Source organism: Colobus angolensis, unplaced genomic scaffold (assembly GCF_000951035.1).
Source record: "Colobus angolensis palliatus isolate OR3802 unplaced genomic scaffold, Cang.pa_1.0 Scaffold278, whole genome shotgun sequence".
NCBI lineage: Eukaryota > Metazoa > Chordata > Mammalia > Primates > Cercopithecidae > Colobus > Colobus angolensis.
The window spans coordinates 905,277-923,139 of record NW_012116021.1 but is presented as its reverse complement, the minus strand read 5'-3'; the positions used below and the strand labels follow the sequence as shown (position 1 = coordinate 923,139).

Below are 17,863 nucleotides of genomic sequence, written 5' to 3'. Positions count from 1 at the left end.
ACACTGGCTGCATTGCCCCTGAGATAAGAGAACATCTATGTAGATCACCTAAGTCTGCTCTTTAAGGAGATCTTCCCCAAAACAGAAGTGGCTCTCCAAAAGACAGCTGTCTCTGGCAAGAGCTCTACACACCACACTGGCCCAGGAGTGATTCCCAGCCCCACCCAACCCGCCCTCACCAGCATCCAAGGTCAGCACATCCCACCAGGACCAGCACCTAGAATGTGATTTGCTTCATGGCCTTTGTACACCTGGGAAGGTCCATTCTAACTATGTATTCTGGTTTTAGGACCAAGACTCTGCCAGCATCTCTCCTTGCCAGGGAGTCTACATGGCTCTGACTCATGTCTCTTTCTTTCCCAGTACAGCCACCTTCTATTTCCTTCTTCCTAGCTGCCTCTTTGCAATGCCAACGGAAGTCAAGGGCCCCACAGGTAAATGAACATGAAGTGGGTGGTTGTCCTAGCAAGGGGTCACCTTGGGGAAACCCCTCAGCAAGCCCTCCCAGAGATGTTCCCCAACAAACCTCGCATGGTAGGAGGGAATGAAGAGGGGAGTTCAGTTGCCAGCTGTAGCCTGCCAGTTTCTGTTTGCATCTGTGGCCCTTGAGCACAGGTTCCCTGATCACAAAGGCTGGCACTGCCTTCAGAGAGTGGTTGCCATAGGAGAAGGCATGAGCCCACATCCACTGGGCTGCTTCTGGGTATGAATTTTTCTTGCAGAAGATGTTACTTGAAACACAGAGGGTGTGAATTTTCTAGATGTGAAAGCAGCCAAGGGGGAGTTGAGACTGTCCTCCCTATTCAAGAAGGCGAGCGGGCCCCAGGAACAGCCCTTATGGGGCTGCCCAGTCCCTCTCTCTTGGGAAGCTCACTCTTCTCTTGGGTGCTACCCATTAAAACAAACCACTTCAGACTTCAAACCAGCTTCCTCTTGCGCAAACACCTTCTGTGCAAACCAAAGGCCACCCATATTTATTATGTAACACCCATTTTCTCTCTCTCTCTCTTTTTTTCCCCCCCTCCCCAGGAATGACCTGTGTCCTTGGTATACACTGGACCAGAAGTCACAATTTCTTCCTGTATTCACTAAACCGAACTCTAAAGGATAAAGCTGGTACTCTACTGCTGAGATGGGAGTCACCTAAGCTCAGGACTTGCAGACATGTCCTTCTCCAGCTTAGCTGAGAGCATGTGACTGACATACATCAAGTGTCACTTTAGGGACCAGATCTAGGCAGGCAGTAGGGGGCTTGATGGGTATAGTGTGACCCCAAGAATCTGTCTCTGAAATGTCATGTTCCTTAAAGACAACAGGTCAATATGGACAAAGTCTACAGTCAGGTCTACAGGGCTCCTTAAGCAGCTAAGGTAAAAAGAGAGTAGGCTTGGCTGGGCACAGTGGCGCATGCCTGTAATCCCAGCACTTTGGGAGGCTGAGGCACGTGGATCACCTGAGGTCAGGAGTTCGAGACCAGCCTGGCCAACGTGGTGAAATCTCATCTCTCCTAAAAATACAAAAATTAGTCGGGTATGGTGGCACGCGCCTATAATCTCAGCTACTCAGGACTTTGAGGCAGGAGAATCACATGAACCCGGGAGGCAGAGGTTGCGGTGAGCCAAGATCATACCACTGCACTCCAGCCTGGATGACAGAGCGACACTGTCTCAAAAGATAAAATAAAATAAAATAGAGAGAGAGAGAGAGTAGGCTTGGAATCAGAAGGTCAGTGCTAATCCTAGCCCAGCTGTCTGCAAACCATGTAGCCTCAGGCCAGTTGCTTCACATCCCAACCAATTTTTCATGTAAAACATAGAACTAATTAATTATACCATTGTTGCCTAGTGCATGAGTTTGTTGAAAATAGCAAAATCCAGAGAGTTTCTCTATGTGAAAGCTCTTTGAAATTGAAAGGCACTAAGGAAATACAGGTTGTTGTTGTTTTACAAATTTATGGAGGTGACCAGGCGTGGTGGCTCACGCCTGTAATCCCAGCACTTTGGGAGGCAGAGGCAGGTGGATCTCTTGAGCCCAGGAGTTTGAAACCAGTCTGGGCAACATAGCGAGAGCCTGTTTCTACAAAAAATAACCAAGCAAGGCGGCATGAGCCTGTAGTCCCAGCTACTCAGGAGGCTGGGCCAGGAGGATCACTTGAGCCCAGGAGGTTGAGGCTGCAGTGAGCCAAGATCACACCACTGCACTCCAGGGTGACAGAGTGAGGCCCCGTCACACACACACACACAAAAATTAATGGAAGCAGTTACATGAGCAAGTTTGCTTTGTGAATATTCCTTGAACTGTACACTTGTTATACTTTATATTACACTTCAAAAGTAACATTAAAAAATTCACAAAGGAGGAGTTTCTTTTCCTCCATCCCTTTCCCAGGCAACCTGGCTTCTAATCTCCTTCTATACTGACTGTATGGCCTTGAGCAAGTCACTTCTCTGCCTCAGTCTCCTCATCTTTTTTTTTTTTTTTTTTTTGAGACGGAGTCTCGCTCTGTCGCCCAGGCTGGAGTGCAGTGGCCAGATCTCAGCTCACTGCAAGCTCCGCCTCCCGGGTTTACGCCATTCTCCTGCCTCAGCCTCCCGAGTAGCTGGGACTACAAGCGCCCACCACCTCGCCCGGCTAGTTTTTTTGCATTTTTTAGTAGAGACAGGGATTCACCGTGTTAGCCAGGATGGTCTCGATCTCCTGACCTCGTGATCCGCCCGTCTCGGCCTCCCAAAGTGCTGGGATTACAGGCTTGAGCCACCGCGCCCGGCAGTCTCCTCATCTTTAAAAAGAGGATACTAATAGGACCTACTTCATAGAACCCTTGTGAGAATGCAATGAAATTATGTGTGTAAAGTGCCTAACACAGTATCTAGCACCTAGGACATAGTCATTAAACATTAGCTGTGGAGCAATAGCAGTGTGACATTATCTTATCATCCTAGGCAAGGAGAATATGTAGGTGAGTCCAGAGAAGGAAGATGGTGAGTCCAGACAGGTGTTCCTGGTTCCCATTCCCTGAACAGGCAGACCAGTTTGAGTCACAGGTTGTCCAGGTAGAAGTGATGGATAGGTGCAGAGTCTGGGGGGAACCGGTTGAGTATTGTCCTTGCCCCTAGACCCCGAGGGTGTGTGGCCCTGTGCTGCGCCCATTGCAGTCTCTCAGCTCAGCTGCTCCTCCTCCTACCTGGTGCTGGCCTGCGAGGATGGTGTGCTCACGCTGTGGGACCTGGCCAAAGGTGAGCCCTCCCTGCCTTTCTACCTAGTACCTGGGTAGGACTCTGGGCAATGAGTCTGGGAGCTCTAGAATTCCCACAGGCCCTGGGGCCTTCTGTTACCTCTGTGTTCTTAAAGTCACCTTGGAGAACTGGTCCTGCTCTCCTCTCGTTCATTTATTCAACAAACATTTATTGGATATAATATGTGCTAATGCTTCCCACTGCCCATGTGTTTATTGAGTGACTGAGCCTGGCACTGTACTAGGCTCTGGAAGTGTGACCATTGCCTTCATTCTTGCACTCCAGTGAATAAGTATGTCTGGCACAGTACAGGTGATCACGGTGACCTCAGCCCTCCTCCTTCCCCCAGCTCCCAAGCTCTAAATAAGTGAGTCTTCTTCCCTGCTATTCCCCTCCATTCCCAGTCAGCAGGAACTCTATTGTATTGGAGTTAAGAGACCTATAAAGCAGTCAAAGTGAGACCATTAGCTATTCTGGATGAGTGGCACTGTGGTGGAGTTCTAGGGTCCTGGGTCCAGCTTTGCAGATACAGAAATCAATGATACTGCTTCCTAAATTCATCAGCCTCTAGGGAAGCAGCTCATTAATAACTCAGTGGTTTGCCATTTTGCAGGTGGAGATGTATTTTCCTAGAGAGTGGAGGTGGGCCACCTTCACTGGGCAGCCCTCCTGGCAGGTGCAGAGCATCAGAGATAGTACCCTGTTTGTTGAGTAGCTTGTGATCAGACCAGGGAGCTGACTGTTCTCAGGGAGGCATCTGTCAAGCTAGCAAATTGCCTTCTTCACTTGGCTATCACTTTCTGAAGAATGCAGTGATTATTTCAACTTTGGAGGATATTTTCCCCACACACTGCCAAGATAAACACCACTAAAGACCCTCCTTTATTTTATTTATTGAACCAACAGCATTATTACAGAAGCAAAAGATATTTCAAGGAAAGAAGAATGATGATGATTTCATAAGCCCTTGACCAAAATAGCTTGTTTTCATTTTTTTCTGGATATTAAGTTCTTGTTTGGCCACACACACACACACACACACACACACACTGCCTTCTGAAACAGCTGTGCCTCCCCCTGCCCGTATGCCTTTGCATCCCATGGTCAGCTGTGCCTCAGTCCCTGGCTGGGTTGTAGCTTCCTTCCATTCCAGTGCTGACCCTGCCCTCCTCCATGTTCTTGCTTCTCCCCCTCCCCAGTTCCTCTCCAGACACAGCAGCATTCCCCTGCAGGGTGCTTTTCTCTCCCATAGGGCACTGGGTTTACTGGTTTGCTCTCACAGGGTGCTCATTGCTTGATTTTGCCTTCACATCCTACAAGTCCCTCACACACTTGCTGGTCACAGCCCCTGTGCCCATGGCGCCCTCCTCATCCCCTTTTCTGACCGGCTTGTGTGATTACTTTCTCCAGGATTCCCTCTTGGGGTCGCTGCTCTTCCTCAGGGATGTTTCTGCCAAAGCATTCACTTCCTAAAATACTTCTTGGTCCACAAAGGACAGAATATGTATCCTGAAGGTCCAGTGAAATCCCAAATGAAATGTGTGGTGCTGTGCACAGATGCCTCCCTCCATCTGTTGGAGGCTAGTGGGACCCAAGGACCCACCATCAGTGTGCTTGTTGAGAGGTCAGTAACTTGAGGGCCGGACGGGGTAAATAATCAGCCAGACAGATTATTTTAATTGCTATTTAATAGTAAAATCTGACAGCCTCTCTGACTACAGTCTACCTTTTGTATAGTCATCACTCTCCTGGTGAGTTTCTGAAGATCGCCAATGTCATATATATATTACAATTTTTTCTAACAAAATTGTATGATGGCACATCTGCTATGGTTTGACTATCCCCTCCAAAACTCATGTTAAAACTTAATCCCCACTGTGGCAGTACCGTGAGGTGGGGCCTTTAGGAGCTGATTGGATCATGAAGGCTCTTCCCATATGAACGGGTTAACCCACTCATGCATCAGTGGATTAATAGGTAAATGGATTAATGGGTATCATGGGAGTAGAAATGGTAGCTTTATAAGAAAAGGAAGAGATACCTGAGCTAGAACATGAGCACACTCAACTCCCTCACCATGTCACACCCTATGCCATCTCGGAACTCTCTAGAGTCCCCACCAGTAAGAAGGCTCTCACCAGCTGTGGATCCTTGACTTTGGACTTCTCAGCCTCCAGAACTGTAAGAAATAAATTCCTTTTCTTTACACATTATCCAATTTTAGGTATTCTGTTATAAGCAATAGAAAATGGATTAAGACGGCCGGCCGCGGTGGCTCAAGCCTGTAATCCCAGCACTTTGGGAGGCCGAGACGGGCGGATCACGAGGTCAGGAGATCGAGACCATCCTGGCTAACCGTCTCTACTAAAAATGCAAAAAAACTAGCCGGGCGAGGTGGCGGGCGCCTGTAGTCCCAGCTACTCGGGAGGCTGAGGCAGGAGAATGGCCTAAACCCGGGAGGCGGAGCTTGCAGTGAGCTGAGATCCGGCCACTGCACTCCAGTCCGGGCAACAGAGCGAGACTCCGCCTCAAAAAAAAAAAAAAAAAGAAAATGGATTAAGACAACATCCTTTCTATCCCATACACCAAGAAGAGGCTCATTTCTCCCACAGTAACCGTCCATCAGTTTCCCCAGGGATCTCTCTCTCTTTTAAACATTTAAAAATATTTAATGCATGCAAATGAAACTGTATAATGTGTGTGTGTGTGTGCATGTGTGTACGTGTGTGTGTGTAATGAAGAATAGTGAGATCAACTCCCCTGTAGCCGTTGGAAATCGATAATCTCCAGTTCCATCTGGGCTCCCTGTATGGCTCTCCCTCATCAGTCCTTCTTGCTCCACCCCAAACACCTTATTAATTACCTAATGCTAAATAACAAACCACCCCAAAACTTAATGGTTTAAGAAAATAGTCATTGTTTAGTCCTTGAGTCTGTAGGTCAGCAATTTAGGCTGGACTCAGTCCATTTCTTCTACTGGTCTCACCTGGGCTCTCAAATGTGCCTTCAGGCAGCTTGCAGCTCTTCTAAGATGGCTTCACTCACACACCTGGCAGTTGGCAGGTTATTGGCCAGGGCACCTCGGTTTTCCTCATGGTCTCTCCTGCAGACTAGTACAGGCCTCCTCACATGGTAGTCTAAGGGCTCCCAGCAGCAGGAAAGGGCAACCCTAGCACACAAATGCTTTCCAAGCTTTTGCTTATGTTGCATTTGCTAATGACCCATGGGGCAAAGCACATCCCACGTCCATGCCCACATTCGAGCAGTAGAAAAACAGACTCCATCTTTTGATGAGAGTCACTGCCAAATACAACCAATTGCTTTTCAATCTACCACACCATTTTTATAAATTCATCATTCCTTTGCTCTCCTTTAAGAATTAACCACATTTAGGCCAGGCACAGTGGGTCACACCTGTAATCCCAGCACTTTGGGAGTCCAAGGTGGGAGGACCACTTAAGCTCAGGAGTTCAAGACCAGCCTGGGTAACATAGTGAGATCCCTTCTCTGTGAAAAGAAAAAAAAATTATTAAAAAAGAAAAAGAAGTAGCCACATTTGTATGACTGTATCTCTAGACAGTACATTATTTAGCTTTGCATATTTAGGAAACTTATAAAGGGAACCATATTCTATATGTCTTCCTTCCTTCCTTCTTTCCTTCCTTCCTCCCTCCCTCCCTCCCTCCCTCCCTTCCTTCCTTCCTTCCTTCCTTCCCTCCTTCCTTCCTTCCTTCCTTTCAGTTTGGTTTGAGACAGGGTTTTCCCTCTGTGGCCCAGGCTGGTCTTGGGCTCCTGGGCTTAAAGTGCTTGGCCCCCAGAGTGCTTGGATTACAGGTGTGAGCCACTGCACCCAGCCTCCAACTTGTTTTTCAATGGTATTTATTCTGCATATTGCTTTGCAACATTGTTCACAACAGCCATACATGTTGATAAATGTAGCTCCAGTTCTTTTCTTTTCATTACTGTATTATATTTCATTGTATAATATACCACAATGACTTAAGCATCCTCCTAATAGATATTTGGATTGTTCCTAATTTTTTGGAATATGAACACCCTCCTCACATATTTCCTGATTTCTCTGAATTTCCCCAGGATACATGCCCAGAAGAGGATATCAAAACTTTTAAACTCTTAAAGTAGGAGAATGCCTGTGTGTTTTCTGTCCTATAGGCCTGTAAAGCACCTGGATAAAACCATCTGTGCAGTGGCCCCAGTCCCAGCCTTACCTGGCATGGTAGGTTCCCCATGCCTCTCTGTGAATGCCCCATGCCTCTGATTTGAATGTGTGAATGTGTCCATCTATCCTTTAGAAAATGCTTATTGAAGGCCTGTTATGTGTTAGGCACTGGACTAGCTTTCGGGCTTACAAATAGAGAAAGAACCTGCCTTCATGGAGCACACAGCTCATTTGGGAAGACAGAGAAGTCACCAGACAGCTGCCCTAGAACATGAGAAAGGCTGTAATAGGAATTTTTTAATGGATTCATGGAATAGAGAGAGGAGTCACCTAACTCAACCTGCAGAAGTTGGCAGCAGGGCAGGACTGTGTTTTCTGGAGGAGGTGACAGCTGAGCTGAGCCAGAGCAGTTGAGAAGGCAACACCATGGAGGCAAGAGAGCACTATGTGTGTCCCAGGCACTGCAGGAAGTTCCAGCACCTGCCACATGAGATTGCTGTGGAATGTGGAGAGGGAGGAGGCTGGGGTGGGAAGACAGGTGGGCCAGACCATGGAAGGTCCTGTACACTGGGCAGAACGATACAGATATGTCCCTGTGTGGGATGGCGCTCAAAACAGAGAGGTCAGAGAATGGGAACAGCACGTTTAGAGCAGGGATGGAGAGTTGAGAGATCTCAGTTCAGAGATGGACTCCACATTCTGGGCTACCTGTGGCTGTTGCCAAAGGAGAGGGAAGCGCGCACGGTTGATCCTCACTTGCAGAGCTGACTCCCCAGTCCTTACAGGGCCCACTGCAGGCCTGGAGAGAAAGTCTGTGATTCCTGATGTGGCCCTGCAGAGGGTGAGGGGCCTATAGGACCCCCAGGGGGGGCTCCCAGAGAGCCCAGGGCTGAAAATGTAGATTCCATGCTCACCAGCCAGGTACAGTTAGTGAGTGGTGGTTGAAGTAGGGGGTACAGCAGGTTCCCCTAGTTAAGGAGAGGGAGTGAATAGAGAAGAGGTTCCCATGGGCACTACCATCACTTACAGGACCTGGAAAATCAGTTCACAAAGTGACTGAGAGGGGCCCCAGGGAAAACTGCATGGGGACAGTCCTGCAAGCAGAGGAGAGTCTGAAGAAAGTGAGAACAGTGTCCTGTGCTGCAGAAAAACTAAGAGCATGGTGGAGACAAGTGGCTGAGGCTGGAGACAGACGCAGGAGGTCGGGCAGTGGACAGGGTGCGGAGAGACCCTCTTGTGCTGGGGAGGGTAAAGTGGTATGGCAGCTGGAGGAGGATGTCGGATCAAAGTGGGCTTTCTAAGGATGGGATGAGTTTAATATGTTCACTACAGAGAGGAAAGAGCCCAGGCAGGAGAGCATCCCCAGCTCGGATCTCAGGCCAGGAGGGACTGTTAGATTGAGCAAGGTCCCTGAGGCAGTGGGAAGGAAAGGAATTGGGAGCACAGGTAAGAAACTGAATTTTGGCCACATGGAGGGTGAGCTCTTCAGCAGAGATGCAGAGAGCTTGGAAGAGAGGTCAGGGAAAAGGCGGAGGAATGTATCGCCCTGGAGCAGACAGCATGTGGAGGAGGGCCTGTTGGCTGAGGGGGACTGCGGAGGAGCCAGCATACATGTGTGTGCAGGTCCCCAGCAGCCCTGGATGGATCCAGAGGCTGGGGCCCAAGAGGTTTTATGTCCAGCTGCTTCTCTCATTTCTTACTGGGGTGACCTCTACACTCGACCTTCCTGTGAGGGACAGTGTCCAGTAGAAGTCCCCACTCACCATCTATTTGCTTCCCAGGTGCTCATCTTTTCCAAGAATGGCTCTGTGTGCCTTATGGATGTGGCCAAGCGTGAAATCATCTGTGCCTTTGCCCCCCCGGGAGCCTTTCCTCTGGAGGTCCCCTGGAAGCCAATGTTTGCTGTGTCTCCAGACCATCCATGTTTCCTGCTCCGAGGTACGGAAAGGGACCAGGGCTGATGCCCACTGACCATTCCCCTGACTTAGTTCCCTCACAGAGAGAGCTCCTCCGATCTCTTCCCCACTCTGTGCCCCCTCCATCATAGGCCAAAGTGAACCGCAGCTCAGTCCTCACAGCACACTTCGATAAAATGCCAGCAGGGTCTTCTTTCTGAAGTCACAGCTCAACCCAGATGACCCAGCCTTTATAAGCAGAGAGCAGCCCCCACATGCTCACCTGGACCACAAAGTCCACCGAGAAAGTGATTGCTGCACAGAACATGGTGTTCTTGTCTTGTCACAGGAGACTATTCACATGAAACTGAGTCTACCGACGATGCTGGAATCCAATATTCTGTTTTCTATTTTAATTTTGAGGCCTGCCCACTCCTGGAAAGTATCTCAAAAAATTGCATCATTCCTCAAAGGGACTTGGATAACATGGCCTTCCCCCAAGCACTGTCATTGGAGAAAAGATGTGAGCGTTTCCTCCAGAAGAGGTAAAGAGTTCTGTGTCTTCACCCCCTCCCACATCTGAGGTTGTGTCTGGATTGAGGCATAGTGGAGTTTGTTTTATGGTAAATCCTTTCAGCATTGAAATTTCCGCTGGCCGGGCATGGTGGCTCACGCCTTTAATCCCAGCACTTTGGGAGGCCAAGGCAGGTGGATCACCTGAGGTCAGGAGTTCAAGACCAGCCTGGTCAACATGGCGAAACCCTGTCTCTATTAAAAATACAAAAATTAGCCGGGCGTGCTGGCACACGCCTGTAATCCCAGCTACTCGGGAGGCTGAGGCAGGAGAATTGCTTGAACCTGGCAGGCAGAGGTTGCAGTGAGCCAAGATCGCACCACTGCACTCCAGCCTAGGCGACAGATCAAGACTCTGTCTCAAAAAAAGAAATTTCCCCTAAGTGAAGGGTTCTACCCCATGATAGTGCATGAGCTGCACTCCACCTCACATGTGGATTGGTAGAAAAGGAGTCATTAATTCAGGCTGGGAGAAAAGAAGGGCTTCCAGCTGGTGTTTTCTTCCTGTCAAGACCATCTTTTTAACTTTCTCAAGTCCCTCTTAAAAGTATGTTTAGGCCAGGCGCAGTGGCTCACACTTGTAATCCCAGCACTTTGGGAGGCTGAGGCGGGCAGATTGCTTGAGCTCAGGAGTTCGAGACCAGCCTGGCCAACATGGCAAAACCCCATCTCTACAAAAAACACAAAATTAGCTGGGTATGGTAGCACATGCCTTTTGTCCCGGCTTCTCTGGAAGTTGAGCCCTTGAACCTGGGAGGCGGAGGCTGCAGTGAGCCGAGATGGTGCCTTTGCATTCCAGCCCGGGTGACAGTCAGGCCCTGCCTCAAAAAAAAAAAAAAAAAGGAACAAAGTATGTTTGGGTTATTAGACACAATCATTAAGATGGGATTGGCAAACTATATGGGCCATATCCAGTCCACTGCCTGGTTTTGTAAATAAGGTTTTATTTGAACACAGCCATACTCACTTGTTTATGTATTATCTATGGCTACTGTGTGCTACGGCAGGATTGAAGGCTGTAGAGGAGACAGCGTGACCTATAATGTCTAAATTATTTACATGTGGGCCTTTACAGAAAATATCTGCCAACCCATGATCTAAGCCCCCTTTCTTTTACCCATCATTCAGATAAACCGTGATGCATGTGTTTCTCCTCTTCTCCTTCCTCTTCCCACTCTCCCTAATCCTGCAAGCACCATTTTCTTGCCCTCCTTTCTGCTATCAAAGCATAAGGCACAGTACTCAGGCCGTTCTGGAGAAATAGGTGTCTCTTCTAATCCATCCCACAACAAATTTCTGGGGATTTGCAAATCCTTGTTGATGATTCCTTTTGTGATCTGACCACACATTTGGGTGGATTGGGGTCATCACTGGAGCCCTGGATCCTCATCCCGGGCCTGCCATTACAGAATTAGGTGGCTCTGGCAGGCTCCTTTCCTTCCAGGGCCTCGATGTCCCTATATATGTAATGTGACCTCTGAGATTCTGTGATCTCTCCAATCACCATAATGTCCCTTCACGACTGTTTCCCCCTTTCTCTATGTAGACTCTTTACTCAGGGAGGATTGAAGTAGAATGGTTAAGATATGCAGGTCTGGAGCCAAACAGACCTGAGTTTGATTCTGACACTACCACTTAGAATGAGCCCTTGGGCGAGTTACTTAGCCTGTCAGAGGCTGTTTCCTCATTCAGTCAAAAAACACATATTGTGCACCTGTGAGATGCCAGGCTGTGTTCTGACCATTTTAATGATGGCTGATTTTTTGGGCTTGAAGTATTAAGTGGGATGATACATGGAAAGTAGCAGGCACAGAGTGGTTGCTCAGTAAATGGTAGATATGACCATGATGGTGGCTCCCTGCTAATCTAAGTTCATGCCTGGGAAAATTCTAAACATGTGCCACTAGGTGGCACCATAGCTCCTCTCTGCTTCCCAGCTCATACCTGCACTTAACAGGGGTGTTCCAGTCCTTCCTGCGTTGTAGTGTGGGTCCCTGGGAGGCTCTGTATACCTCCTGGAGCGAAATGTGCCTATTTGTCAGGAGACGAATATGGTCTCATGAGTCTCTGGGGAGAGAGAGAGACAATGAAGAAGGCGATGGTTGACATTGGCCCTCTCTAAGAATGTTCAGCTATTCTTCACAGGGAGGGTTTTTTTGTTTTTTGTTTTTTTGAGACGGAGTTTCGCTCTTGTCGCCCAGGCTGGAGTGCAGTGGTGCAATCTGGGCTCACTGCAACCTCTGCCTCCTGGGTTCAAGCGATTCTCCTGCCTCAGCCTCCCGAGTAGCTGGGATTACAGGCATGCGCCACCACAGCCGGCTAATTTTTGTATTTTTAGTAGAGATGGGGTTTCACCATGTTGGCCAGGTTGGTCTTGAACTCTTGACCTTAGGTTATCTGCCTGCCTCAGCCTCCCAAAATGGTGAGATTACAGACGTGAGCCACCATGCCTGGCCTGATTTTATTTAAAAGCAGCAAATGTATAGATTACTTTTTTAAAAAGTGTTAAATTGGCCGGGCGCGGTGGCTCACTCCTGTAATCCCAGCACTTTGGGAGGCTAAGGCGTGCGGATCACCTGAGGGTCAGGCGTTCGAGACCAGCCTGGCCAAAATGGTGAAACCCCGTCCCTACTAAAAGTATAAAAATTAACCGGGCCTGGTGGCGGGCACCTATAATCCCAGCTACTCAGGAGGCTGAGGTAGGAGAACTGCTTGAACTAGGTAGGTAGAGGTTGCAGTAAGCCGAGATCGTGCCATTGCACTCCAGCCTGGGCAACAGAACGATAAAAAAAGTGTTAAATATTCTATTCTCTTTCAATAAGTAAAAGGGATTTATTTTATTTTTGTTTTATCTATTTTTTGAGACAGGGTCATCCAGGCTGGAGTGCAGTGGTCCAATCACAGCTCATTGCAGCCTTGACTTCCTGGGCTCAGGCAACTCCTGCCTCAGGAGCAACTGGGACCAAAGGCATGCACCACCACACCCAGCTAATTTTTTTATTTTTTTGTAGAAACAGGGTCTCCCTATGTTGCCCAGGCTGGTCTTGAACTCCTAGGCTCAAGCGACCCTCCCACCTTGGCCTCCCACCTTGGCCTTACAAAGTTCTGGGACTATCGATGTGAGCCACCATTCTCAGCCTAAAACAAACCATTTTAGATACAGGGAATTCTACTTAGATTGGCAGAGTTAAGGTCAAAAATACATTGCTACTTTATCTTCAGCCCTTTCCTTTAAGAGGCAAATGAACACAAAATACGGTGCATCTTGCTTGGTTCTGAGACAGTGAAGGAATTTCTCCAGTGTTAAATATATTCATATAACCAGTTATATAAAACTAAATATAAAACATATCTCCAATACTTTTTCTTTTTCTTTCTTTCTTTTTTTTTTTTTTTTTGAGATGGAGTCTTGCTCTGTCGCCAGGCTGGAGTGCAGGGGCACAATCTCGGCTCACTGCAACCTCTGCCTCCCAGGTTCAAGCAATTCTCCTGCCTCAGCCTCCCGAGCAGCTGGGACTACAGGCATATGCCACCATGCCCAGCTAATTTTTGTATTTTTTAGTAGAGACGGGGTTTCACCATGTTAGCCAGGATGGTCTCCATCCCTTGACCTTGTGATCCACCCGCCTCGGCCTCCCAAAGTGCTGGGATTACAAGCATGAGCCACCGCACCCGACCTCCAATACATTTTTAAGATAGCATTCACTATCTTTGTGAAAAGTTGAACATTACCAGCCAGGTACTGTGGCTCACGCCTGTAATCCCAGCAGTTTGGGAGACTAAGTTGGAGGATCACTTGAGGCCAGGAGTTCAAGATTAGCCTGAGCAACACGGTGAGACCCCATCTCTACATCTACATCTATAAATAAATTAATTAATGTAATTAATTAATTAAAATCTTATCTCCAGATAGATGTCCCATGTGCAGAGCCTCAAAACAAATCAAAGCTATGGTCATTGTCTTTCTCCCCCAGAGGACTGCTCTTCCTGTTTGCCTAAGCATTTTAACGTCATTCAGCTGCACCCCCTTCCCCACCACAACCCCACCGACAGCCCCCTCCACCCTGCTAAGCATCACAAAAAGTGTCTTTTTGTGACTGGTGTATTTCACTCAGCGTAATGTCCTCAAGAGTCATCCATGGTGGAGCATGTGTCAGAATGTCTTCCTTTTCAGTCTGAATGTTCCGTTGTGTGTAATACCACAGCTTGTTTGCAAATAGCCTTTTAGTTCCTCAGTTCACCATCCTGTCTACCCACATGCACCTCACAGGTTAGAATGCTAGACCCATCATTCCTCCAGGAAAGGCTTTCTGAGCACCTGCTGTGTACCAGGCCGAGTCCTGAGGACACAGAGGTGGTGTAGGAGTGTCCTCTTAGAGTTTCTCAGAGGAGCAGAGGGTAGTCGAGCTCTGCCCTGGGGGCTCAGGAACTGGGGAAGTGAGGGGAGATTCCTCTCATCACAGTTGTGTGGTCCTCAGCTATCGGAAGCTGGAGAAGAACCCAGAGAAGGAGCAGGAGCACTGGGCCCGGCTTCAGAGGTACTCCTTGTTGCTCCAGAAAGAGAGCTTCAAGAAGTGAGGCTGCCACCGCCCTCTCTGAAAAGGAGGTTTCAGCCACTAGGCAGGCGTTCCCAGGACGCTGAGGCCAAGAGAAGTGTGACAGAGCCAGAGCTCCACAGGCCTGCACTCGGAGTCTGGGGCCTCTGCAGAGCCAGCAAGGGGAAAAGTATAATCTGGGGGACTTTCAACCACTAAGCCTCTTGTCAGAGCCTCAGGCAGGCAGATGTGTCACCCAAATAAACAGTGATATTGTCTCCAGACTCTCACGTTGCTGTGGTATATAACCCATCATTCCCACCCAGTCCAAACCCCAGCAGGGCCCAGATGACGGTTTCAACCAGAGTCCTTGGCCTGGTGAGGACCACTCACCTCCTAGGCCCTGGAGAGCCACTGTCCTCAGATGAGCAAGATGCCCCACCCACTAGCAACAGTGAGGCCCTGTGTTCTCCCCACCCACTTCTCCCTCCCCCGGCTGGCTCACACCTTTATAGAATAGTTTGGAGGAGCTGAGGCTCAGGGTGGTGGCATAAGGGCCTGAGGCCACACAGGTATGAGAGGCAGAGTGGGAGGGAGAGGCGGCAGGCGGGAGCTGGGCCACTGCTGCCCCGGCCTGCTGGCCTGGGAACGCTACAGGCGGCTGGGCAGAGAGACGCCTTGCTCTTCTCTAGAAACTGTCCTCCCAGAAAAACCAGATGGAGGGGTCCCCAGCAGCCCAAGGGATTCGCGAGGACACTGTGTGGAACCTTGGAGGCTGAGGGGGATCAAGTGTCCCAGCCTGGTCCTAGGCCTGCTTGATTTCTTGGGTGAGAAACTACCTGGGAGGGTGACTGCACATAGAGTTTGTGATGGCTGCTGCTTTTGCGGCCCCATCCACTTCCTCCCTGGGTCACACACCACATTCCTTGTTGGCCAGACACCTCTCGTGTGGCACTGATGCTGGTTGGCTGACTGTCCCCCTGGATGAAAGGATCCCTGCCTGGAGACACTCTGGCCCTCTCCACACCCCACCATGGGAATGAAATATAGCCACCAACATAGCTCTTGACAGTAATTCCCTCTGTACAACAGGTGCTCTGGCAGCTCTCTGGAGATGAGGGAGGAGAACTTAGGAAGATGGTCTTGGTTTACACACCACCTAAAGGTGATGGGGAACCAACATTTCTGTGGTTAGTGTATTTTCCACTTAAGCTTTAAGCAACCTTGTGAAACACAGATGTTATCCCCATTTTACAAAGAAGGGAACTGAGACTCAGGTGAGACAGCGTAGAACAGCCTGTGTCAAGTCCCCATGGGCTTCTCCATAGCAAATGCTAGAAACCCAACACAAACTACCTTAGCAAAAAGGGGATGTGTTGGCTCAGATAACTTAGCCGTTCAGGAGTCATGCTCTCGGCGTGGCTGGAGTCTCCCCCCGCCTCTCAGTTCCAATTCCCCCTTCAGGCAGGCCTTCCGCTTGGATGGCACTAGAAGCACCCGGTGGACCACCCCTTCCTAATAGTGCTGGCGAAGCCCTGAGCCTGCTCCTCACTGGCCTGCATGTGGTCTCTTTCCTGAACCGCTCACTGTAATGATGGTCAGGCCTGCAGCAGGTGTCCATCCCTGGAAGGAGGGAGAGGTCTTGCCACCCCCAAACCAAGGACTGACAGGGGAAGAGCTCTCTGGGGAAAGGAAATGACACGGCCATGAGGGAGGAAGGCAGGAGGGATGCTGAGCAGGCAGACAACAGAGGCACCTGGCCTAGGAGAGCCAGCAGGGAGCCCCGCCCACCCTCTGCCAAGACACGTGCTGCCCACACCTGGCCACCTTCTCCTTTCCCAGCGTGTGAGGGGAGAGCAGGTGGGGAGAGAGAAGCTGAGGCATTCACAAGGCGTCTTATGTGCCGGGTCCCACCAGCAGGACGAGGGAGAAGGAACCAGGGCTGGTCAGCACTAGGCTGGCACTCCCCAGCTGGTAGGCTGGGCTGCCAGGGCTCCAGTGACCTCCGCCTATGCAGCCCCAGGCAGAGCTGGCCATGCCTGTGGACCCGAAAGAGATCCTTGCCTTCTGGGTGACAGACCCCACGGAAACATCAAGAACCTTATGTCGGCCAGGCGCACTGGCTCACGCCTATAATCACAGCACTTTGGGAGGCCGAGGCAGGGGGATCACGAGGTCAGGAGATCGAGACCATCCTGGCTAACACGGTGAAACCCCATCTCTACCAAGAATACAAAAAATTAGCCGGGCATGGTCGCAGGCACCTGTAGTTCCAGTTACTTGGGAGGCTGAGGCAGGAAAATGCATGAACCCAGGAGGTGGAGCTTGCAGTGAGCCAAGATTGAGCCACTGCACTCCAGCCTGGGCGACAGAGCAGAGCAAGACTCTGTCTGAAAAAACAAAAAAACAAACAAAACAAAACAAAACAAAACAAAGAAACAGCCTTAAGTCTTCTCAGGGACTGTTGGAACTAGAGTAAGGCAAACCAGTGCCCAGGTGCACCATCCACACATCCACACAGCATTCATACCTCCACATAGAACCCAAACCTCCACACATCCACACCTCCACACAGCCTCCACACAGCATCCACACCTCTATACACACACACAGCATCCACACCTCTATACATCCACACAACATCCACACCTCTACACATCCACATAGCATCCACACCTCCACACAGCATCCACACCTCTATACATCCACACAACATCCACACCTCTACACATCCACACAGCATCCACACCTCTATACATCCACACAGCCTCCACACCTCTACACAGGAGCCACACCTCCACACATCCACATAGCATCCACACCTCCACACCTCCACACAGCATCCACACCTCCACACAGCATCCACACAGCATCCACACCTCTATACATCCACACAACATCCACACCTCCACACATCCACACAGCATCCACACCTCCACACAGCATCCACACCTCCACACAGCATCCACACAGCATCCACACAGCATCCACACCTCCACACAGCATCCACACCTCCACACAGCATCCACACCTCTACACCTCCACACAGCATCCACACCTCCACACCTCCACACAGCATCCTCACCTCCACACAGCATCCACACCTCTACACAGCCACACAGCACCACACATCCCTGTCTCAACGTGGAGTGGCACGTGTGGTCCACAAGCAGAAGCTGATTCCCTGCTCACCATGACACTGGTGGCCGGTGTGCTTTAGGAACATTATTTCACAAACAGGGCCTCACCACTCCCCTGCACACACACAGCCCAGCCACCACACAGACACACAGCCCCGTCTCCACACACACACAGCCCTGCCACCACACACACACGCACAGCCCAGCCTCAACACAAACACAGCCCCGCCTCCACACACACACAGTCCCACTTCCACACACACAGCCCCACCACCACACACACACACAGCCCCGCCTCCACACA

General features: G+C 49.8%; 1 protein-coding gene across 2 annotated transcripts in view; it reads left to right on the top strand.

Annotated features, from left to right (window-relative positions):
• The window catches only part of WDR93 (WD repeat domain 93), a 51,516-nt gene extending 36,813 nt beyond the window's left edge, over positions 1 to 14,703 (top strand). Inside the window, exons 10-17 of one of the 2 annotated variants that reach the window (XM_011948307.1) lie at positions 364 to 434; positions 1,030 to 1,116; positions 3,117 to 3,236; positions 4,731 to 4,860; positions 7,410 to 7,473; positions 9,198 to 9,354; positions 9,661 to 9,856; positions 14,363 to 14,703. In XM_011948307.1, coding sequence (XP_011803697.1) covers positions 364 to 434; positions 1,030 to 1,116; positions 3,117 to 3,236; positions 4,731 to 4,860; positions 7,410 to 7,473; positions 9,198 to 9,354; positions 9,661 to 9,856; positions 14,363 to 14,462 — 925 coding nt within the window. In that variant the 3' untranslated portion in view covers positions 14,463 to 14,703. Of the gene's footprint in view, positions 1 to 363; positions 435 to 1,029; positions 1,117 to 3,116; positions 3,237 to 4,646; positions 4,861 to 7,409; positions 7,474 to 9,197; positions 9,355 to 9,660; positions 9,857 to 14,362 lie in introns of both variants that reach the window. The other variant, XM_011948306.1, reaches the window with a different exon arrangement.
• Positions 14,704 to 17,863: the final 3,160 nt, after the last annotated feature.